This window comes from Saccopteryx bilineata, chromosome 4, assembly GCF_036850765.1.
Source record: "Saccopteryx bilineata isolate mSacBil1 chromosome 4, mSacBil1_pri_phased_curated, whole genome shotgun sequence".
NCBI classification, from domain to species: domain Eukaryota; kingdom Metazoa; phylum Chordata; class Mammalia; order Chiroptera; family Emballonuridae; genus Saccopteryx; species Saccopteryx bilineata.
The window spans coordinates 263,232,149-263,256,632 of NC_089493.1; the positions used below are offsets into that span (position 1 = coordinate 263,232,149).

A 24,484-nucleotide genomic window follows, 5' to 3' on the forward strand; every position below is an offset into this window, starting at 1 on the left:
ACTCAGATAAGAGGATTCCATAAAAACTTGAAACCTCCCTTCTCAGGCCCGGAGGAGGGGTAAGAAAAGCAGGCACAGAGTTACGGCCCTGAGAGAAGCGTGGAAGAAAACTGTTAGGACTGGGGAAGAAACTGATAAAAAGAAAAGGGAAGTTGGTCTGCTGCTTCCATCGCCAGAAGACCAAGGCCACTTCCTCTGATGAAATCATGCCCACCCACTCCCATGGTCTACTCAGTGAGTTGATGCCAACCTCATTCTGGGGAGGGGATGGGCAGAACCTCCTGTGAGTCATCAAAGACCCCAGTCCCCAATCCCTCACTCTGTCCAGCACCAGTCACAAGCTGGCAGTGCTCTCCATTCGAGATGGTCCCAGGGGCTCTTTCAGGGGTGACTCATTACTGCTCTGATCTCTAATCCCCTCTGTCCAGGGAAGGCTCTGGCTTACTTGGCCAGGGCTCTCACAGCTGTGGATGGAATCGCCTAAGGAGCATCATAAAAACAGTGTCGGGGGGCTCACCCCCCAGAGCTCTGCACTCTAATGCTGAGGTCTAGAGGTTCTGTGGTGCAACCAGGTAGAAGCATCCAGAAAGAACAGAAGGCTCTGTGGACTCAGCAAGACTGCAGTTCGAGTCTGGACCCATCACTTGAGAGTCATGGACCTGGGGCACACCCTCTCTGAGTCTTAGTCGCTCACATGAGAAGTGGTGTAGACAGAGGGCCTTGCAGATCCGGACTTGAATTCTGTGCATAGAGCCGGGGCCTCCAGAAGGCCCACTCTCTCAGGAGGTGGGAGTGGCACACCAGCTTTATCTCCTAACCTCAGGGAGGGTGTGAGGTGCACAGAGGGAACAGAATGGGGCCTGTGTACTACACGGGAAGGCGAGGGGTCAAGAGCCAGATGGATGCACCTGTTGCTGGGGCTGGGGTCATCTCCAGCAGGGTCTCCCTCCTCCTTCTCTCTAAGGGGCTGTAGCTGGGCAGAGACTCATGACTGCCTTTCCTCTCCTAAAAGAGCCTGAGCTGATCCTACTGCCCCTTCGCCTGGGATGAGAGAGAGAAACAGAGAAGCAGAGAAAAGGAGAGAGAGAGACAGAGGTGGGGACAGACTCCTAAGGAGATGAGGCAGTCCCTCGCAGAGACAAGGAGTTGAGGTGGGAGAAGAGGGGCCCCGGGCAGCCAAGGTCAGGACCACACTTATCAGCATGAGGATGGGACGGGGACGTATTATCATGGCTTTCTCTGCACTGACCACAGGGGAGGCCCTTTTGCAATAGAGGAAAAGAAGAAGCCAGATTGAAAAAGGAAGTGCTGGTCACTCTGGGGCAGGCGTGTTTGGGGAAGGCCCCCGCCCTCCCTCAGTCCCCTGAAGGAACCTGATCCTGCCTCTCCTGGTGATCAGAATACCAGGAGGCTGCCCTTCCACAGAGCCCCTCTGGCCTAGAGGCAGGAGAGCAAGGCGATGGGTCTGCCCCTGCTGCTGCCCCTGCTGCTGCTGCTGCCAGCATCTCTGCAGGATGGTGAGTGGCTGGACCACCTGGCTCTGCCCAGGGCCACAGGGGGGCCCCGGGGAGGGGCTGTGGCCAGGCGTCTGGAAAAGGGGTCTGCTGGGGTAGCCAGCCAGGCTTCCCGCCTGCAACAAGCAATGGGCTGGACTGCTCCTACAGTGCTGGCTCTCCACACCCGCAAATCCCTCCCCACCCCAAGCCTGGGGAGGCAGACTCCAGCCAGAGGGCAAGTCCTACCATCTCTCACACTTCTGCCCTTGACTGAGGGTGCCAGATGGCCTGGGGTTATCCTCTTTGTCTGTCCAGGTGACTTCAAAGTCTCTCCCTCTCCCTCCCTCCTCCAGGTGGCTCAGCAAAATGCAAATCAAACAATATTTATGAAGTCATCCAACCAGAGCACCTCTCAGCCCCTGAGGGTGGCTCCATCCTCATCCCCTTCTCCTTCTGCTACTCCTGGAAGCCAGCCAAGGATCCCCAAGAGAGTATATTCTGGAGATGGGAAAATTTTCACGGGAAGTTCATCCACAACACAACCCCACCTTTCACCCATAAGGATTTTAAGAACCGCCTCGTCCTGAACTGGACAAAGGGTGCGAGGAACGGCTCCCTCCTGATCTCTAACCTGCGGAAGGAGGACAACAGTACGTACTTCTGCCGAGTCCAGTTGACCACACAGAAAGAAGGCCAGCAGATGTGGCAGTCCATCCTGGGGACCAGTCTCACCATCACCAGAGGTGAGTCCCACTGCCCCGGCCACGGGTGCCCTCGTCCCTCAGGACTGGTCCAGGCGCCTCTCTTCCTGACCTTTCTCTCAAACTCCTCTCAGGCCTCTGACTTTACCTTTTTCATTGTAATCTTCCCCAAACTTGGGCTGCTTTCCTTGCCCACCCCCCTCACTGACACCCCCCCCCCAGCCCCAGCCCCAGCCCCAACCCAATCCCGAGGCTTCAGCACCTTCCAGACTCCCTGGTTACCCTCCCTTCTTTCCCCACGCTGGGGCTCCAGCCCTGAGCCCTGCCCCTGCCCCATGTCCTCCAGGTGGACTTGACTTTTTCAGGATGTGGCCTGCCTTCCCTTTGTCATGTGTCTGTGTGGGGCCCCAGCTAGTCCATGTCTGAGTCTCCCCACAGCCATGAGCTCAGCCTGCAGACACAGGAGGCACCAACAGCTGCCTGAGGAATCCCCATCGCCCAGCCCCTGGTAACACCTGTCACCTGTGTTCCCAGTCTTCCTGCTTCCCTTCCCCACTCTGCTCCCCAGAACATGGCCCTCAGTGCTCCCTCTCCAGCCCCATCTCTCCCTCTCCTTCCCCACCTCCACCCTCTGTACCCATTTGCCTCTCACAGCGACCCCCCCCACCTCCCCCACCCAACCCCGCTGTTGTCCCCTGCTCCCTCTGTCCTGGTCGTTAGAGGCCCCTCCGCAGCAGCAACAGGGCAGCTAGCTCCTGCTTACTGTACACCACGTCCCAGCTGAACACATTGGTGTGCATGGCCCTAGTTAACCTGCACCAGGAACCCACAATAACAGTAGGAACCACTATCATCTTCCGGTTCCAGACTGGGAAAAGGAGGCTTTCACCTGCACGAAGTCACCATCATGGTGCAGATGGAATTTGAACCTAGTTTAACCCCAGAAACTCCTCTCTTAACCATTAGCCCTTCAGTCTCACCTACTGACTAGATCATCTTGTTGTCTTGACCTATTTTAACATACTACAGGGTGTGTTGTATTAATAGACCTACCTATATTACTCACTGGGTATGGGAACTTGAATTTAGGCTTATCTGTCTCCAGGGCAGTGGGGAAGGGGCTCTCTCCCAGGCCCAGGCATAAAGGAGTGTGTTGTAAGTTGAATTACTTTTTATAATTACTTGCGCTGGCAACTCTAAACTATGTCAGAGATGAATCACTCCTCCCAGCCTGGTTAAACCGCTGCCCCGTCTTGACCACAGAGCTGGCTTTAGATCAATTATAAAGTGGCTTACAACCGAATTAAGCAAGACAACCTTGGATTTATACTTCCTACACCTCCTCCATATCTCCTTAAATGGCCATTTTTTTTTAAATAAATTTTTATTAATGGTAATGGGATGACATTAATAAATCAGGGTACATATATTCAAAGAAAACATGTCTAGGTTATTTTGTCATCAAATTATGTTGCAAACCCCTCGCCCAAAGTCAGATTGTCCTCCGTCACCCTCTATCTAGTTCTCTGTGCCCCTCCCCCTCCCTCTAACTCTCTCCCTCCCTCCCTCCCATGTCCTCCCTCCCCCCCCCCACCCTTGGTAACCACCACACTCTTGTCCATGTCTCTTAGTCTCATTTTTATGTTCCACCAATGTATGGAATCATGTAGTTCTTGTTTTTTTCTGATTTACTTATTTCACTCCTTATAATGTTATCAAGATCCCACCATTTTGCTGTAAATGATCTGATGTCACCATTTCTTATGGCTGAGTAGTATTCCATAGTGTATATGTGCCACATCTTCTTTATCCAGTCTTCTATTGAAGGGCTTTTTGGTTGTTTCCATGTCTTGGCCACTGTGAACAGTGCTGCAATGAACATGGGGCTACATGTGTCTTCACGTATCGATGTTTCTGAGGTTTTGGGGTATATACCCAGTAGAGGGATTGCTGGGTCATAAGGTAGTTCTATTTGCAGTTTTTTGAGGAACCACCATACTTTCCTCCATAATGGTTGTACTACTTTACAGTCCCACCAACAGTGAATGAGGGTTCCTTTTTCTCCACAGCCTCTCCAACATTTGCTATTACCCGTCTTGTTGATAATAGCTAATCTAACAGGAGTGAGGTGGTATCTCATTGTAGTTTTGATTTGCATTTCTCTAATAACTAATGAAGCTGAGCATCTTTTCATATATCTGTTGGCCATTTGTATCTCTTCCTGGGAGAAGTGTCTGTTCATGTCCTCTTCCCATTTTTTTATTGGATTGTTTGTTTGTTTGTTGTTGAGTTTTATGAGTTCTTTGTAAATTTTGGATATTAGGCCCTTATCTGAGCTGTCGTTTGAAAATATCAGTTCCCATATAGTTGGCTGTCTGTTTATTTTGATATCAGTTTCTCTTGCTGAGCAAAAACTTTTAATTCTGATGTAGTCCCATTCATTTATCTTTGCCTTCACTTCTCTTGCCATTGGAGTCAAGTTCATAAAATGTTCTTTAAAACCCAGGTCCATGATTTTAGTACCTATGTCTTCTTCTATGTACTTTATTGTTTCAGGTCTTATATTTAGGTCTTTGATCCATTTTGAATTAATTTTAGTACACGGGGACAGGCTGTAGTCGAGTTTCATTCTTTTGCATGTGGCTTTCCAGTTTTCCCAACACCATTTGTTGAAGAGGCTTTCTTTTCTCCATTGTGTGTTGTTGGCCCCTTTATCAAAGATTATTTGACCATATATATGTGGTTTTATTTCTGGGCTTTCTATTCTGTTCCATTGGTCTGAGTGTCTATTTTTCTGCCAATACCATGCTGTTTTGATTATCGTGGCCCTATAATATAGTTTAAAGTCAGGTATTGTAATGCCCCCAGCTTCATTCTTTTTCCTTAGGATTGTTTTGGCTATTCGGGGTTTTTTATAGTTCCATATAAATCTGATGATTTTTTGTTCCATTTCTTTAAAAAATCTCATAGGGATTTTGATGGGAATTGCATTAAATTTGTATATTGCTTTGGGTAATATGGCCATTTTGATTATATTTATTCTTCCTATCCAAGAACAAGGAATATTTTTCCATCTCATTGTATCTTTTTCGATTTCCCTTAACAATGCTTTGTAATTTTCATTATATAGGTCCTTTACGTTCTTTGTTATGTTTATTCCTAGGTATTTTATTTTTTTTGTTGCAATCGTGAAGGGGATTATGTTTTTGAGTTCATTTTCTAATATTTCATTGTTGGCATATAGAAAGGCTATGGACTTTTGTATGTTAATTTTGTATCCTGCGACCTTACTGTATTGGTTTATTGTTTCTAATAATCTTTTTGTGGAGTCCTTAGGGTTTTCGATGTATAGGATCATATCATCAGCAAAAAGTGATAGCTTTACTTCTTCTTTTCCGATATGGATGCCTTTTATTTCTTTGTCTTGTCTGATTGCTCTGGCCAGAACTTCTAGCACCACGTTGAATAAGAGTGGAGAGAGTGGACAACCCTGTCTTGTTCCTGATTTAAGGTAGAAAGTCCTCAGTTTTATGCCGTTTAATAGGATGTTGGCTGATGGTTTATCATATATGGCCTTTATCATATTGAGATATTTTCCTTCTATACCCATTTTGTTGAGAGTCTTAAACATAAAATTGTGTTGTATTTTATCAAAAGCCTTTTCTGCATCTATTGATAAGATCATGTGGTTTTTGTTCTTTGTTTTGTTGATATGGTGTATTACGTTAACCGTTTTGCGTATGTTGAACCATCCTTGAGATTCTGGGATGAATCCCACTTGATCATGATGTATTATTTTTTTAATATGTTGTTGTATTCGGTTTGCCAGTATTTTGTTTAGTATTTTAGCATCTGTATTCATTAGAGATATTGGTCTGTAGTTTTCTTTCTTTGTGCCATCCTTGCCAGGTTTTGGTATGAGGGTTATGTTGGCCTCATAAAATGTGTTTGGAAGTATTGCTTCTTCTTCAATTTTTTGGAAGACTTTGAGTAGAATAGGAACCAAGTCTTCTTTGAATGTTTGATAGAATTCGCTAGTATAACCGTCTGGGCCTGGACTTTTATTTTTGGGGAGATTTTTAATAGTTTTTTCTATTTCCTCCCTGCTGATTGGTCTGTTTAGGCTTTCTGCTTCTTCATGACTCAGTCTAGGAAGGTTGTATTGTTCTAGGAATTTATCCATTTCTTCTAGATTGTTGTATTTGGTGGCATATAATTTTTCATAGTATTCTACAATAATTCTTTGTATTTCTATGATGTCTGTGGTGATCTCTCCTCTTTCATTTTGGATTTTATTTATTTGAGTCCTGTGTCTTTTTTCCTTGGTGAGTCTTGCCAAGGGTTTGTCAATTTTGTTGATCTTTTCAAAGAACCAGCTCCTTGTTTTATTGATTTTTTCTATAGTTTTTCTGTTCTCTAATTCATTTATTTCTGCTCTGATTTTTATTATCTCCTTTCTTCGGCTGGTTTTGGGTTGTCTTTGTTCTTCTTTTTCTAGTTCCTTAAGGTGTGAAGTTAAGTGGTTTACTTCGGCTCTCTCTTGTTTGTTCATATAGGCCTGAAGTGATATGAACTTTCCTCTTATTACTGCTTTTGCTGCATCCCAGAGATTCTGATATGTCGTATTTTCATTTTCATTTGTCTGTATATATCTTTTGATTTCTGCGCTTATTTCTTCTTTGACCCATTCATTTTTTAGAAGTATGTTGTTTAGTTTCCACATTTTTGTGGGTTTTTCCCCCTCTTTTTTGCAGTTGAATTCTAGTTTCAAGGCTTTATGATCAGAAAATATGCTTGGTACAATTTCAATTTTTCTAAATTTGCTGATATTGTCTTTGTGGCCCAACATATGGTCAATTCTTGAGAATGTTCCATGTACACTAGAGAAAAATGTATACTCTGTCGCCTTGGGATGAAGTGTCCTGTAGATGTCTATCATATCCAGGTGTTCTAGTATTTCGTTTAAGGCCACTATATCTTTATTGATTCTCTGTTTGGATGACCGATCTAGAGCCGTCAGCGGTGTATTGAGGTCTCCAAGTATGATTGTATTTTTGTTAGTTTTTGTTTTAAGGTCAATAAGTAGCTGTCTTATATATTTTGGTGCTCCTTGGTTTGGTGCATATATATTAAGGATTGTTATGTCTTCTTGATTCAGCTTCCCCTTAATCATTATGAAATGACCATTTTTGTCTCTGAGTACTTTTTCTGTCTTGTAGTCAGCATTATTAGATATGAGTATTGCTACGCCTGCTTTTTTTTGGGTGTTGTTTGCTTGGAGTATTGTTTTCCAGCCTTTCACTTTGAATTTGTTTTTATCCTTGTTGCTTAGATGTGTTTCTTGTAGGCAGCATATAGTTGGATTTTCTTTTTTAATCCATTCTGCTACTCTGTGTCTTTTTATTGGTAAGTTTAATCCATTTACATTTAGTGTAATTATTGACACTTGTGGGTTCCCTACTGCCATTTTATAAATTGCTTTCTGTTAGTTTTGTATCTAGTTTGATTCTTCTCTTTTGTTTTTCTATCATTTGTTTTTGTTTGTTTGTGTTCCATACTTCTTTCCTCTGTTGCTACCTTTTTTAAGTCAAGTGTTTTTGTGGTGGTTTTTTTAAGGGTGGTTACCATTAAGTAATGAAAAGGGTACCTACCATATTCATTGTAGTACCCTATCTTATAAGTATTTCTGCACTTCATCATCCTTTGCTACTGTTAATCTCCATCCTCTCCCCCCTTTTTTTCCTTTGTTGTCACAGTTTAAGTTTGGTTTTATTGTGTTCTTGGTGGAGCTGTTACTTGTGGTGTTGTTTTCTTTTGTTCTTTGAATCTGGTTGGAAAACCCCCTTTAGTATTTCCTGGAGTGGGGGCTTTCTGTTGATAAATTCTCTCATCTTTTCTGTATTTGTGAATGTTTTTATATCTCCTTCATACTTGAAGGATAGCTTTGATGGGTATAGTATTCTTGGCTGAAAGTTCCTCTCTTTCAGGGCTTTAAATATTGGGGTCCACTCTCTTCTAGCTTGTAGAGTTTCTGCTGAGAAATCTGATGATAATCTAATAGGCCTTCCTTTATATGTTGTACTCTTCTTTTCCCTGGCTGCCTTGAGAATTTTTTCTTTGTCATTGGTTTGTGTCATCTTTATTATGATGTGCCTTGGAGTGGGTTTGTTGGGGTTAAGAAAACTTGGTGTTCTGTTTGCTTCTTGAATTTGAGGCTTTAGTTCTTTCCACAGGCTTGGGAAGTTCTCGTCTATTATTTGTTTGAGTATATTCTCCATTCCATTTTCTTTCTCTTCTCCCTCTGATATACCTATTATTCTTATGTTATTCTTTCTGATGGAGTCAGACAATTCCTGTAGTGCTTTCTTATTTTTTATTATTTTTGAGTCTCTTTCTTCTTCTCTCTGTTGTGCCTCAAGTTGTTTGTCTTCTATTTCACTAATCCTATCTTCAATCTGGGCTGTTCTGTTAGCTAAGCTTGTTACCTCGTTTTTCAGCTCGTGAATTGAGTTTTTCATTTCTGTTTGATTTGTTTTTATAGTTTCAATTTCCTTGGTAATATATTCTTTGTGTTCATTGAGTTGTTTTCTGATCTCCCTATATTGCCTTTCTGTGTTTTCTTGTATCTCTCTGAGTATTTTTAAGATTTCTATTTTAAATTCTCTGTCATTTAGCTCCAAGGCTTCCAATATGTTAAGTCTTTTCTCCATAGATTTTTCCACATCTATTTGTGTTACCTCTCTTTCTTTTGTATCCATAATATTCGATTTCCTCTTTCTTATCGGCATCTGAGGGTGGTCTTATTGATAGCACACAGGCGCACTTCCTTGCGGTTTGAAAGAACGTCCCTGTGGTAGATTCCTCCACACCCTCGTCTCTCAGATTCAAGTGATAACAATCCTTTCGCTATCAGTTTGTGTGGAACTCCGGAATGCTCCGAGGATAAATTTTTCTGTTTCTAGTTGATAAATTTGTTGTGATTTAGGGGAGAGCTGTCGGACGCGCTGCTCACGGCGCCATTTCCGTCAAATGGCCATTTTTAAGCAATTTTGTCTCTTTTTAGATCACTCTTTATTCTTTCCTAATTCTTCCTTTTCTCATTTGTCTGTTTGAGTCACATTTAGTATAGGTTTTTTCATCAATAAATTAATTTTTTCAATTAATGCAATTAATAGGATATTCATGCTGATTTTTTTAAGCCACTGAACTGCCCAGTCAGTGCCTGAAGATTTTTTTTTTTATAAATACCATGCTTTTTATTTATTTATTCATTTTTAGAGAGGAGAGAGAGAGAGAAAGGAGAGACAGAAAGAGAGAGAAGGGGGGAGGAGCTGGAAGCATCAACTCCCATATGTGCCTTGACCAGGCAAGCCCAGGGTTTCGAACCGGCGACCTCAGCATTTCCAGGTCAATGCTTTATCCCACTGCGCCACCACAGATCAGGCTTGCTGATTTTTTTTAAAAAAAACAAAAGTACAAGAAAGTACATAACTGAGAGGAGTACTTTTCATCCAAGTACTTCAATGCAAAGACGTTACACTAAAGGAATATTTGCAGAAAATTTAATTGATAAGTTTGTGATTGGCTTATTAATTTTTTTATGTACAAATGTTTTCTTTTATAGCCAAATCTAATAGTATTAATCTTCTTAATTATTTTTCTTTAATTTCTAAGCCTAAAATCTCATATCCCACAGGGGTTGAGAATATTTCAATTTCTTCTAACTTTTGTATGATTTCTTTTCACAATAAAATTCTTTAATGTTGTGAGAATTTATTTTGGTATGTGATGTGAGACAAATAAGTAAATTAATCTTTATACAAAGAAACTAATCAATTGTCCCAATCTCATTCACTGAGTCCTTGAATATTTTTTCTCTTCTCCATTGATTCATAGGCCTGGCTTCTAAGTTCTTTTGTGGTAGAGGATGCATCTCTCCATTCTCTTTCACCTTTTGTTCATTTGTTTGTTTAAAGGGTCAAATATTTTTTATGTTCTTTACAAGTCCCTCTTAGAATGCTAACCTATTTTTTTCAAGTTTTACTGAGAAGTAATTAACATACATCAGTATGTAACTTTAAGATGTACAGCATGATAGTTTCATTTACACATACTATGAAACAATTACCTCAGTAGGATCAGCTAACACCCATGTTCTCATATAAATACAATAAAAAATAAGAAAAAAGGTTAAAAAGATTCTTCTTGTGATTAGAACTCTTAGGATTTACTCTCTTAACAACTCTCCTGTATGCCATAAAGCGGTTAGCTATAGTCATTGTAGCCCTGGTACTTAGGTACTGATTTTGTAACTGGAAGTTTGTACCTTTTGATCATCTACCTCCAATTCCCCCTTCCCCCGCCTTCAGCCTCTGTTAATCAGAAGTGTTATCTCTTTTTCTACGAGTTTGGGCTTTTGAGTTACTTAGATATTACATAAAAGTGAGATCATACAGTATTGGTCTTCTTCTGTCTAACTTATTTTATTTAGCATAATGCCTTCCAAGTCTATTCATATGTGGCAAATAATGGTAGGGTTTCCTCCTTTTTATAGCTGAATAATATTCTAATATATATATATCACCCATCACAACTTCTTTATCCATTCTTCCACCAGTGCATACTAAGCTTGTTTTCATGTCTTGACAATTGTAAATGATGCTGCTATAAGTGTGGGGGTGCAGTTATCTTGTTGAACTACTAGTTTTATTTCCATTGAATATATTCCCAGAAGTACAATGGCTAAATTATATGGTAGGTCTATTTTTAATTATTTGAGGATCTTCTATTTTTCATAGTGGCTGCACCAATTTCTACTCCACCAACATTGTACAAGGTTCCCTTTTATCCACATCCCCTCCAGCATTTGTTAATTCTTATCTTTTTGATGATAGCCATTCTAACAGGTGTGAGGTGATAGTTCATTGTGGATTTGTTTGATTTTTAAACTTTTAAATCAGTATGTGTGTGTGAGAGAAAGAGAGAGATAAAGAGAGTCACAGAGAGGGGCAGATAGGGACAGACAGACAGGAAGGGAAAGAGAGGAGAAGCATCAATCCCTCATTGCAGCTCCTTAGTTGTTCATTGATTGATTTCTCATATGTGCCTTGACCGGGGGGCTACAGCAAACTGAGTGACCCCTTGCTCAAGCCAGTGACCTTGGGCTCAAGCCAGCGACCATGGGGTCATGTCTATGATCCTATGCTTAAGCCAGAGAGTCCAGGCTCAAACTGGGTGAGCCCGTGCTCAAGCCAGCAACCTCAGGGTTTAGAGTCTGAGTCCTCTGCATCCCAGTTCGATGCACTATACACTGTGCCACCATCTGGTCAGGCTTAAATTAGTCTTTAATTTTCAATTTAGGTATAAGGATATATACATGTATGTATGTATATATATGCATATGTAAACATTTATTCAAATATTTCTTACTATTATCATATTAATAAGCATTTCTGTTTGTTGAGAGGAGATGCTATCATGATTAATGAAACCTATCTCGTGGTTTTGATTTGCATTTTCCTAATGACTAGTGATCTAAGAATCTTTCTATTACCTTTTGCCCTTTTGTATATCTTCTCTGGAGAAATGTCTATTCAGGACCTTTGCTTATTTTTAAATTGATTTTTTGTGTTTTGCTATTGAAGTGTATGAGTTATTTGGATATTTAGATATTAACCACTATCAGATATTTATCACTTGTCTTTTCTTATATTAATACCACAGATTTTATATATTGCAACCTTATATTTCAATGACTGATAAGACTATTTTCATCTCAACAACATTACTTCTTCTTCAATAACTTTATTATTGTTGTCTGCATATTCTTTCATGTAAATGTTAGAGTAAGTTTGCCAAATTCTGGAAAAAATATTCACAAAGATTTTTTTTCGCCTGACCAGGTGGTGGCGCAGTGGGTAAAGCATCGGACTGGGATGCGGAAGACCCAGGTTCGAGACCCCGAGGTCTCCAGCTTGAGCACGGGCTCATCTGGTTTGAGCAAAAAGCTCATCAGCTTGAGCCCAAGGTCGCTGGCTCAAGCAAGGGGTTATTCAGTCTGCTGAAGGCCCACGGTCAAGGCACATATGAGAAAGCAATCAATGAACAACTAAGGTGTTGCAACACGCAATGAAAAACTAATGATTGATGCTTCTCATCTCTCTGTTCCTGCCTGTCTGTCCCTGTCTATCCCTCTCTCTGACTCTCTCTCTCTGTCTCTGTAAAAGATTTTTTTTTCTTTTTACATGAGAGAATAGGAGACTAGACAGACTTCCACTAGTGGTGCAACGGGAACCCACCTGACAAGCTCCCTACAGGGTGGGCAATGCTATGCCCATCTGCAGTGTTGCTCTGTTGCTCAACAATCGAACTGTTCTTAGTGCTTCAAGTGGAGGCCATGGAGCCATCCTCAGTGTCCAGGGCCAACTCTCTCCAGTTGAGCCATGGCTGCGGGTGGGGGAGATAGAGAGAAGCAGATATTTGCTTCTTCTGTGTGCCTTGGCTGGGAATCAAACCCTGGACATCTACATGGTGGGCTGATGCTCTACCTCTGAGCCAACCAGCCAGGGCCCACAAAGATTTTTAAAATCAGAATTGTATTAAGCCTATAAAGTAATTGGCAGAAACTAAAATCAGTGTAATATACAATATTCCCACCCAGGAACAGGTCTTATTTTTTATCCCTCAGTAAACCTCAGTAGTGTTCTTCTGAAGCTCATATAAATGTCTCACAAGGCTTTTCCCCCTATATTCTTTATTTTTATTATTAATGTGCAACATTATTTTTGATATTTATTTCTTATAATTTTCACTGTGAAATAATGCATAAATTCTGACCAAGATGGAGGGCTTTAAGTACCTGTTTACCTCCTCTGACTCCTAACATAGACAGCATAGGCAATTTTTTAAAGAAAAAAATCCACAAGAAAAATACTATGTGAGCTCGGTGGACCAAAACAAAATCTGGGAAACTGGAAACAAATAAACTAATGTAACTGACTTAGGAGACCAGATAAGCTGAACCCTAAGCCAGCAATGGGGCAACCCAGAGCAAGACAATTTGCACTGCAAAACCCCATAAAGGTTCAGGAACAGCAACCCCAAGTACCTGAAAGTGGGGGTGAAAGGGGGTCTGATAACTAGAGGATTTGTTGAAATCTATTTAAGACCAGGAAAATCTCCATAACCCCATCCCCCACACCAGCAGAAGATGAGATTCATTTACTAAAAAAAAAAATGAACCAGGAGTCTGAGTGAAGTACCCTGGGCATAACTGGGGGCAAGGGTTCAGTTCTTAAAACTGGAGATTTGGGCCCTGGCCGGTTGGCTCAGCGGTAGAGCATCGGCCTGGCATGTGGGGGACCCGGGTTCGATTCCCGGCCAGGGCACATAGGAGAAGCGCCCATTTGCTTCTCCACCCCCACCCCCTCCTTCCTCAGCATCGCCCCCTGGTGGGCAGAGCATCGCCCCTGGTGGGCGTGCCGGGTGGATCCCGGTCGGGCGCATGCGGGAGTCTGTCTGACTGTCTCTCCCCGTTTCCAGCTTCAGAAAAATACACACACACACACACAAAAAAACTGGAGATTTGGTGAATTGATGAGACCCTAAAAAGCTGACTCCCTTAGATGCCTCCTAGGACTCAGGCAGCCAGGCTGATGTCCCCCCATCCCACCAGGGACAGAAGACCAGGAGATTCTTCTCTGGGAAATCTCTCTGATGGGGCCAAAAAAAAAGATCTAGAAACCTAACAGATCATTCTACAGCCACTAACTGACAAGCACTTTCCTCCATGACACACACAGCTCCAATCAGCGTGGTTTTCTGCCCACTGGGGGCCAAAAGGGCAAGGAGAGTGGGGTCTCCGTCTCACACTAAGTTCCCCAGCACCGAGAACTGTACCCTCGCCTCAGCTGTGCCAGGGATGCCCCAGACTAGAGGCGCCATTTTGAAACATGACTAAACCAAATATTTAAGGAAAGTTTCTCCCATGAAGTTCAGAGAACATAACAATAAGGGTGGAGATAGAGAGAGGATAAAAAAGAACCTCAAAAAAGCCAAGACAGTGGAAGGAAAGTAACATTGCCAAGTTACAATCATTTTCAGAAAGTCATGCATGTATGTGACAAAAAAAGGTGCTTTACAAGGGAGCCTTCCAAACAATAAAGGAGCCCTTGGAAATTAGAGATAAAATAGCAAAGATGGAAAATTTGATAAAAAAAAAAAGATTGAAAGATGAAGTTTATGGAAATCTTTCAGAAGGTAGAACAAAAGGTCAAAGATTTGGAAATTGTAGCGGGTTGAATATAGGTGGTCTATGAAAAGGTATGTCCATGTCCTAATCCCCAGACCCTGTGACTATTTTCGGAAGTGATAACAGATATGATTCAGTTAATATAATATAGAAACAATAAAAAAAGATAAGAAAAAAATGAAGCTTCATCTAAGAGGTCCAACCTCTGAATAATACTAGTTCCAGAAATAGAGAACAGAATGGGGAAGAAAATATTAAAGCAATTATTCTAGAAATTTTCTAGAACAAAAGAGCCTGGCAAAATGGGTAAGAAAAACAAACAAACCAACAAAAAACAAAACAAAAAACCTACTGCAAGACACTGCAACATGAAAAATTTTAATGTCAGAGATAAAAAGAAGATACAACAAATTTCCAAGGAGGAAAGAAACAGGACCAATCCAGAGATCCAGGAATCAGTTGGCTTTGGATATCTCAAGAGCAACACAAGAAGCTAGACGACAATGGCTGAGTACCTTGAAATTCCAAGATACTCAGCCTTGAATTATTTCATTCATTCATTTAACACATATTGATTGTCTACTATGGCACTGGGAAATCAGCAATTTTTAAAAATATTCTCAACAATGGAACTTATATTTGAGTTAGGGAAAAAAAATCTCTCAAAAAGGAAACAAATTAGTTCTATATCAGGTGGTGGTGAAGAGAAAAGGAGGAAAATGAAGCAGAATCGATGGGATAGAGGTTGCTAGGGGGCTTCTGTACCCAGATGGAACAAGGAGGACCTCTGGGATCCTAGTCAGAGTCCCAGCAGGAAGCAGCCACTCAAACAGGGTAATGAGGAGAATTCTGAGTGGGGCACAGGGTAGGAAAACCTATCAGGGATGGTGAGACACCTGGAACCAGCCACAGGCCTAAGGAACAGGGGAGGGAGTGGGTACTGGGCCCCGGAGAGGAGCTGTGGCCTCTGGGGAGAGTCAGCATGCCCATGAGTGTTAGTTTTATGTGTCAGCTTGACTGGGCTAAGGGCTACCCAGATAGCTGGTAAGACATTGTTTCTGGAGGTGAGAGGTTTTTTGAAAAAATTAGCAGTGAGCATTATCCATTCAGTATGTGCCCAAATTGGACAATAAGGAAGGGTAAATTTGCTCTCTTCTCTGCTTGAGCTGGCACATTCATCTTCTTCTGACCTCAGACATCAGAGCTCCTGGTTCTTGGACCCTCAGATTGACTAGAAGTATGCAACTGGCTTTCCTGGGCCTTCTTCTTGCAGACAGCAGATCATGGGACTTCTCAGACTCTTTTATAGTGTGAGCCAAAAACTCATAACAAAACTCTTCCTGTATTCCTATATATCCTATTGATTCTGTTTCTCTGGAGAACACAGACTCATGCAGTGCCCATCAGAGAGAGAGCAAAGGGCTTTACCCTGACATAAATCTTCTCTCCTTCTGTCTCTGCTAACGACTCCCATTGGCCACTGAATGAAAACCAAGGAGTGAGAGCCCATGGATGGAATCCACCAAGACCATTTTCTTCAAAGGCACAAAGCAGGTGGTGAAGCAGCTGAAAAATCCAACCTGGGCACAGGAAGTGAGGGAGAGGTCTAGAGAAGAATGTTCCAGTCAAGAGGGAACAGCAAGGTAAAGGCCATAATGTTGCAAGCCAGCATGACTCATAATTATGCAGGTCTCAAGTGGGAATGTGGAGGATTAGAAAATAAACACAGAGAGATAAAGGATGGAACCAGGAGGACTCATTGCCAAGACTGATGGTCTGCAAGAATGAGCCCCTACCCTCAAAACACTTTATTTATAGTGCAGAGCAAAGCCATTTGCAAAACAAAGAGAGCTCAGATACAAATTCACATTTCTGAGGCAAACCAAAAAGTATCCCAAGTGCAGAAGACCCCCCCACCATGCCTAACATCTTAACTTCACAAAACAAAAGATAAAAAGAAAACAGCAACTGCCTCCAGTCTCTTTGAGGGACAGGGGGAATGAGAGGAGTAGAAAACATCAGCATTACAGCTAACATGGAGGTGTGGGGAAGGGCATGTAAATTGCCTTTACCAACTTAATCAAACAATCAGAGATTGTGAGGAAGAGCTTAGCCCTTTGGCTTAAGCGTTAAACTGCAAGGACTTTTGTCAGCTTGCAGTCTCCCACACCATGAGGTAAGATAAGAGTGGCCGAAGCAGATGAAGAGGCTGAGGAAGGCAGGAGGTGAGGTTAGAACAGACAGTGGGGCAGGACCTGTGAGGCTTTGAAAGCCAAGGTAAGAACTGTCACTCAGTGTGATGGTGGCTAGAGAGGGTGTCCTGCAGAGGAGTGCAGTGACCTGATTTATACTGAAAAGTGTCTGTCTAGCTGTTGGAAGACCAGTGAAAAGTAATGTGGCTTGATTAGGGTGTCAGCAATGGCGGGTGAGAAGTGGCCAGATGCTGGTTATACTGTGAAGACAAAGTGGACAGAATTTGCAGATGATTGGATGTGGGGGTGAGAAAGAGAGAAGAACCAAGGATGACTCTAAGGCTTTTGGCCTGAGCATCATAAAGGATAGAGTGGCTGAAAAGGGGAATGGGAGAGAAACAGTTTGGGAGGAAATCAAGAGCTCTGTTTTGGACATCTTAAATTTGAAATCTTAACAGAAAAACGAATGGAGTATGATGGGCAGTGAGATAGATGAGTCTGAAGTGCAGGGGAGTGTCGGCTGGGTGTGTGCATTTGGGAGTAATTATCGCTAGTAATAATGCTGTGAGGCTGGGTGAGATTATCTGGAAAGTGAGTGTAGATAGAGAGGAGGTGCTAGGACTGTTGGGAAGACAAAGAGGAATCAACAAAGAAGACTGAGAAGAAGCCACTCAGGAGTCAGGAGAAGAAGCAATAGAGAATGGTGTCCCAGAAGGCAAGTGAAGAACCCATTTCATGAAAGGGAAATGTCAAATGCTGAAAGCTGAGTAAAATGGAGAAAATGAGGGTGTAAGAGATCTAATTCTTCAATTTCAAAAGTAGGAAGTAAATATATACTACCTAAAACAAGAAACCTCAAACAACAGCAGTATGCACATGTGATTTAGAAATATGAGGCTCAGCTATAGGTGCTAAAAATAGTTGCCTCTGGGGAGTGGGAAGGGAGTGAGGAGGCTTATGCAAGAAATTGCTGGGATTTTTCATTTTTGTTTTTGTTTTTTTTTTTTCTAAATTCTCTATTTTTGTAATTTAGAAAATTAATTTTAACTGGGTGACATTGATCAATAAGTATACAGAGATTTCAGGCAAACATCACTTCATCATTTAAATAGTGAATTGTGTTGTATATCTATAACCTAAAGCCAAATCATTTTCCATTACCTAGTATTTGTCCCTCTTTACACACTTCCCCCAAGTCCCCTTTCCCTTTCTCTACATCTCCCTCCCCTTGGTAACCACTGCACTCTTATCTATGTCCATGAGTCTCAGCTTTGTATCCCACCTATGTGTGAAATCATACAGTTCTTAGCTTTTTCTTATTTACTTATTTCACTTAGTATAATATTCTCAAGGTCCATTCATGTTGTTGTACATGATCCGATGTCATCATTTCTTTTTTTATTATTATTAATTTTAGTGGGGTGACATTGATAAAATTGTCTTCCGTCACCTTCTAACTGGTTTTCTTTGTGCCCCTCCCCTCCCCCAACCCCCTCCCTCTCCTCCCCCCCACCCTGTAACCCCAACACTGTTGTCCATGTCTCTGAGTCTTATTTTTATGTCCCACCTATGTATGGAATCATATAGTTCTTAGTTTTTTCTGATTTACTTATGAAATTGCTGTTTTTATAAGCTGTATACAATTTTTGCACTCTTAAATTATGTGCCTATACAACTCTGATAAAAATAAATATTAAAATTTTAAATAATAAGGGTACTATTAATACTTGCACATAATTTTTAAAATTATCAAACAGCACAAAAGAGAATCAAATTAAAAGTATGTTTCTCCCTCTCCACTTTATCTGCCCAGCAAATAAAGGTTGTTGGTTTTCCTCTTTCTGTGGAAATGTTCTCTCTTACAGATATATCTGTAGATATACATACAGATATAGGTATAGATATAGAAAAATATAATTAAACTGCATACTATTTTGCTCTACAACCTCCTATTTGTACTGTATGCACCTCAAGTATCTTTCCATTTCAGCACATATACATTCATGCCTTTTGTTTTAATAGCTATGGTATCAAAAATAAAATAAAATACCTAGGGATAAATTTAACCAACGAGGTAAAAGACCTGTACTCAGAAATTATAAGACACTAAAGAAAGAAATTGAAGAAAATACAAATAAATGGAAGCATATACCATGCTCATGAATTGGAAGAATTAACATCATTAAGATGTCCATACTACCCAGTGCAATCTATATATTCAACACAATTCCTATCAAAATATCAATAGTGCATTTCACAGAACTAGAACAAATAATCCAAAAATTTATATGGAACCTCAAAAGACCCCCCAAACAGCCACAGCAGTCTTGAAAAAGAAGAACAAAGTTGGTGGTATCATGCTACATAATATCAAACTATACTACAAGACTATAATAATCAAAATAATATGGTACTGCCTGAACAGTGGTGGCACAGTGGATAGAGCATTGACCTGGGATACTAAGGTCCCAGGTTCAAATCCCCAAGGTCATCAGCTTGAGTGCAAGCTCACCAGCTTGAGAGCAGGGTGGTTGGCTTGAGTGTGGTATCATCAACATGATTCCATGGTTGCTGGCTTGAGCCCAAAAGTCACTGGCTTAAAGCCCAAGGTTGCTGGTTTGAGCCCAAGGTTGTTGGTTTGAGCAAAGGGTCACTGGCTAAGCTGAAGCCCCCTGGTCAAAGCACTTGTGAGAAGCAATCAATTAACAACTAAAAAAGTGTCACAACTACAAGTTGATGCTTCTCATCTCTCTCCCTTCCATTTTCTATTTCTGTCTTTCTGTATGTGTCTTTCTCTCACACACACACATTAAAAAAGAAAAAATTTAAAAAGCATGGTACTGGCATAAAAGGCATATAAATCAATGGAACAGAACAGAGACACCAGAAATAAACTCACACCTGTATGAGCAATTAATATATGACAAAGTAGACAAGAATATACAATGGGGTAAAGACAGTTTTTCAGTGAATGGTGTTGGGAAAATTAGACAGATACATGCAAGATAAACTCAAAATGGATTGAAGATTTAAATGCCAGACTTAAAACAGTAAAACTCTTAGAAGAAAACATAGGCAGTAAAATCTCCGACATTTCTCTCACAAATATTTTTTCTGATATACTCTTCATGCAAGAGAAACAAAAGAAAAAAAATAAACAAATGGAACTACATCAAACCAAAAAGATTTTGCACAACAAAGGAAACCACTGACAAAACAAAAAGACAACTTACTGATGGGAAGAAAATATTTGCTAATAACACATTTGATAAGGGGTTAATATTTATAATTTATAAAGACCTCACACAACTCAGCACCAAAAAATGAAAAATCCAATTAATAAATGGACAGGAGACCTTTATAAATAGACACTTCTCCAAAAGGACATACAGATAGCCAATAGACATATGAAAAGATGCTCAATGGTACTAACCACCAGAGAAATGTAAACTAAAACCACAATAAGCTACTACCTCACACCTGTCAGAATGGCTAGTGTCCATAAATCAACAAACAAGTGTTGACAAAAATGTGGAAAAACTGGAACCCTAATGCACTATTGGTAGGAATGAAGATTGGTGCAACCACTATAGAAATCTTGGAGGTTTCTCAAAAATTTAAAAATGGAACTGATATATATCCACTTCTGGGTATATACCCCAAAAAACCCAAAACACTGATTTAAAAAAATAAATGCACCCCTATGTTCACTGCTACATTATTTACAATAGCTAAGATATGAATGCAACCCAAGTGCTCATCAATAGGCAAGTGAATAAAAAAGTGGTGGTATATAGATATAATAGAATATTAGTCAGCCATGAAAAAGAATATAATCTGACCATTTGTAATAGCATGAATGGACCTAGACGATATCATGCTAAGTAAAATAAGTCAAACAGAGAAAGCCATATACCAAATGCTTTCATTTATGTGTGGAATCTAAAAAGCAAAATAAATAAACAAAATAGAAACAGACTTATAAATATAGAGATTAGATTGATATTTGACAGATGGAAAGGGTTTGGGGATAGGGGGCTGGGTGAAAAACAGGAAGGGATTAAGAAGTACAAATTGGTAGTCACAAAATAATCATGGGGATATAAAGTAAGGCATAGGGAATATAGCCAAAAATATTGTAATAACTATGTATGGTGACCAGTGGGTACTTGAAATATTGGGGTACTACTTTGTAAAGTATATGATTATCTAATCACTATTTTGTATACCTGAGACTAATACAAAATAATATTGAATGTAAATAGCTGTATATATCTATCCTATTGTAGCAATGTATTATAATCTACTTAGTCTCCTATTTAAAGACATTTGGGTTGTTGCCACATCACAACAATGCTGCAAAGAACACCCTTAAACACAGGCCTTTTAATATCTGCACCAGCATTCCCATAGGAAAAATTACTAGCACTAAAATAACTAGGCCAGCCTGACCAGGCGGTGGTGCAGTGGATAGAGTGTCAGACTGGGACGCAGAGGACCCAGGTTCAAAGCCCCAAGGTCGCCAGCTTGAGCATAAGCTCATCCGGCTTGAGTGTGGGTTCAACAGCTTGAGTGCAGGGTTGCTGGTTTGAGCACAGGATTATAGACATTACCCCATGGTTGCTGGCTTGAGCAAGGGGTTACTTGCTCTGCTGTAGCCCCCCAGTCAAGGCACATGAGAGAAAGCAATTGATGAACAACTAGAGTGCTGCAACGGAGAATTGATGTTTCTTATCTCTCTCCCTTCCTGTCTGTCTGTTTCTATCTGTCTCTCTCTCTGTCTCTGTCACAGTAAATTAATTAATTAATTAATTAATTAAATAACGAGGACAAAGAGTATGCATGGGTATTTTGCACCTTGATATTCTCAAACACATTCCCAAAGGTTGTGTCAACTTATACTACCATTGTGTCTATAGTGGGTATTTCTCCCTACTCAGGCCAGTTAAAAAACAAAACAAAACAAAACAAAAAAACAGCTCTTTGTTTTCATCTTCATTTTTAAAAATTATGAATGTATATTAGCATCAGGGTTATGATTTATGTAATAAATTAGAATTGCATAGTTTCCCATGTTTCCCTATGTTCTAGACCTTTGGGTTAGGAATTATCTGTTCCTTAAATTTTTATAAAAATTTACCCACAAAACCACCTGAGCTTAGAATCTTTATGAAAGGTGTTCTTTAATAGTGTTCTTCTTTGTTTACCCATCAGTTAAACTACTTAATAAACCCAGTTTTTTAAACTTCTTGTTTTAGAATCATCCATTTCACAGTTTTTTGTAAAAAGTTCTCAACCTATAATTGAGCATATACTCAATTTCCTATATTTATTATACTTTCTGCTGTTCTGTTTCCTAACTAATTTATTCCTACATAGGTTTTCATTACTTTCAAACTATAATTTTCCTTAGGGCTGGCCTCTGTGTTCTGTTTGGGGTTATTTTTTTCTTTGAAAATTGACTATTTCATTCATTTAAAAATTTTCTCCCCATTTAAAATAATGAAAGCATTTAACACTACAAATTTAGTTTAGAGTGAAGCATTAGTTGTATTTAAGGAGTTTTTTTTTAATATGTATTGCTTTGGTTTTTATCTTCTAAATAACATAATATATATATATATATATACATATATATATATATTTCTTTCTTTGACTCAGAATTTAAAATTGTTGTCTCAGTTGAAAGATGGTATTTACACTTTTATTATTAACTTCTAACAAGAGTGACAGAGAATTTGGTCCATGCTAACCTGGACCAAATTTGTAGTGTTAGATTGTAGTGTTAGATTTTTTTCCTATAGCTTGTATTATGTCAGGTTTTTTGGGTTTTTTTTAAATATGGAACGCTTCACGAATTTGCGTGTCATCCTTGCGCAGGGGCCATGCTAATCTTCTCTGTATCGTTCCAATTTTAGTATATGTGCTGCCGAAGCGAGCACATATTATGTCAGTTTTTAATGATGCATTAAACATCTATAAAGGCACAATCTGTTTGTAGAAACTAAAATTCAATATATATTAATTTAACCTTAAAAACATTTCTGTTTTGTCCAGGGATGAGACGGGCAGGTGCTGGGTTGTGTGGCTACATCACAAGAGACCCAATTCTATATCCCCTGTGAGCTCAGCTCATGCTATTCCAGGAAGGGGAAGAAGTGCCTGCCTCTTTTAGCTAGCTGGCACCACCTCCAGTAGGAAACTGCTTGGATCTGCACCCTCCAAGTCCCAGTAGCCCTGCCCTGCTGAGCTCAGTTCCACAAGGGAAAGGGAGGGCTGCTCAAGCTGGGACATTTGGAGTGTGTCTCCCTCAGAAGTTATTGTTTGGGACCAGGAAAAGTGCTTAGATTTTTCCTGCAGTCTTGCTGGCAGCACCCCCAACAAGAGACTCTTTTAATCTGTCCTCCTGAGCTGCAGCAGCTCTTCCCTCCTGAGCTTGCTCCTGCAGAGGGGATAGCTGATTGCACCCAAATTGAACCTGCAGTGCACTACTCCTGGGGAAGCTAGGGTTGGAAAGTCTGGCAGAGACTGAGTGTTTTGGCTCTGGAGTAGGGGCCATTTTCCCCTCATTGAGTTCTCAAGGAGAGAATCAGTGATATCAAAGACAGGCAACTAGAGATGATACAGAGGGAAGAAGAGACTCAAGAATTTTTAAAAATGAGAGAGCTCTATGAAAATTGTCTAGACTCCATCAGAAAGAGCAATATAAAAATAATGGGAATTTCAGAAAAAGAAAAAAAGGAGAAGGGAATAAAGAGCCTATTCAAACAAACAATTGATGAAAAGTTTCCAAGCCTATGGTGAGAGTTAGATCCTTAAATCCAAGAAGCAAACAGAATGCCTAGTTACCTCAACCCAAACAGACCTTTTCCAAGGCACATTGTAATAAAAATGTCAAAAATCTATGACAAAGAAAGAATCCTCAAGGCAGCTAGAGAAAAGAAGAACTTAACATATAAAAGAAAGCCCATCAGGTTATCATCAGACTTCTCAGTAGACATTCTATAAGCCAGAAAAGAGTGGACCCAAACATTCAAAGTACTGAAAGAGAGGAATTACCAACCAAGAATAATATATCCATCAAAATTCTTCAAATATGAAGGAGGAATAAAACTTAAAACTTTTCTAGACATACAAAAGCTGAGGGAATTTATCACCAGAAAACCCCCACTACAAAAAATACTCAAGGGGCCTATTCTACTGGATACAAAGAACAAAACAAGCCCTGGCCGGTTGGCTCAGCGATAGAGCGTCGGCCTGGCGTGTGGGGACCTGAGTTCGATTCCCGACCAGGGCACATAGGAGAAGCACCCATTTGCTTCTCCACTCCCCACCCCCTCCCTCCTCTCTGTCTCTCTCTTCCCCTCCCGCAGCCAAGGCTCCATTGGAGCAAAGATGGCCCAGGCGCTGGGGATGGCTCCTTGGCCTCTGCCCCAGGCGCTAGAGTGGCTCTGGTCGCACAGAGCAATGCCCCGGAGGGGCAGAGCATCACCCCCTGGTGAACAGAGCGTCGCCCTTGGTGGGCGTGCCGGGTGGATCCCAGTCGGGCGCATGCAGGAGTCTGTCTGACTGTCTCTCCCCGTTTCCAGCTTCAGAAAAATAAAAAAAAAAAAAAAAAAAAAAAAAAAAAAGAACAAAACAACATGAAACTACAAGTAAAAGCACCAAAAAGGTTACAATATAAACAAGGATAATCTGTGACAAAAAAAAAAAAAAAAAAAAAAAAAAAAAAACATAAAAAGGGAGAGGATAAAGTAGCAAAGGAGGATAGAGGGTATAATCACTCATAAGACAAAGGACTCCATATATATGAAACAGTATTTCTCAACAACCTAATGGTAACCA

The 24,484-nt window shown here is 40.6% G+C and overlaps 1 protein-coding gene and 1 non-coding gene across 2 annotated transcripts in view; one reads left to right on the plus strand and one right to left on the minus strand.

The window, feature by feature from the left end:
* The first annotated feature begins 1,336 nt into the window (after positions 1-1,336).
* The window catches only part of PILRA (paired immunoglobin like type 2 receptor alpha), a 35,989-nt gene continuing 12,841 nt past the window's right edge, over positions 1,337-24,484 (plus strand). Inside the window, exons 1-2 of the mRNA XM_066278031.1 lie at positions 1,337-1,517; positions 1,850-2,239. Of these exons, the coding sequence (XP_066134128.1) occupies positions 1,460-1,517; positions 1,850-2,239 (448 nt within the window). The 5' untranslated portion in view covers positions 1,337-1,459. The remainder of the gene's footprint in view (positions 1,518-1,849; positions 2,240-24,484) is intronic.
* On the minus strand, positions 22,475-22,581 carry LOC136336904 (U6 spliceosomal RNA). The gene has a single exon (XR_010731639.1). It is a non-coding gene; the product is annotated as a U6 spliceosomal RNA (small nuclear RNA).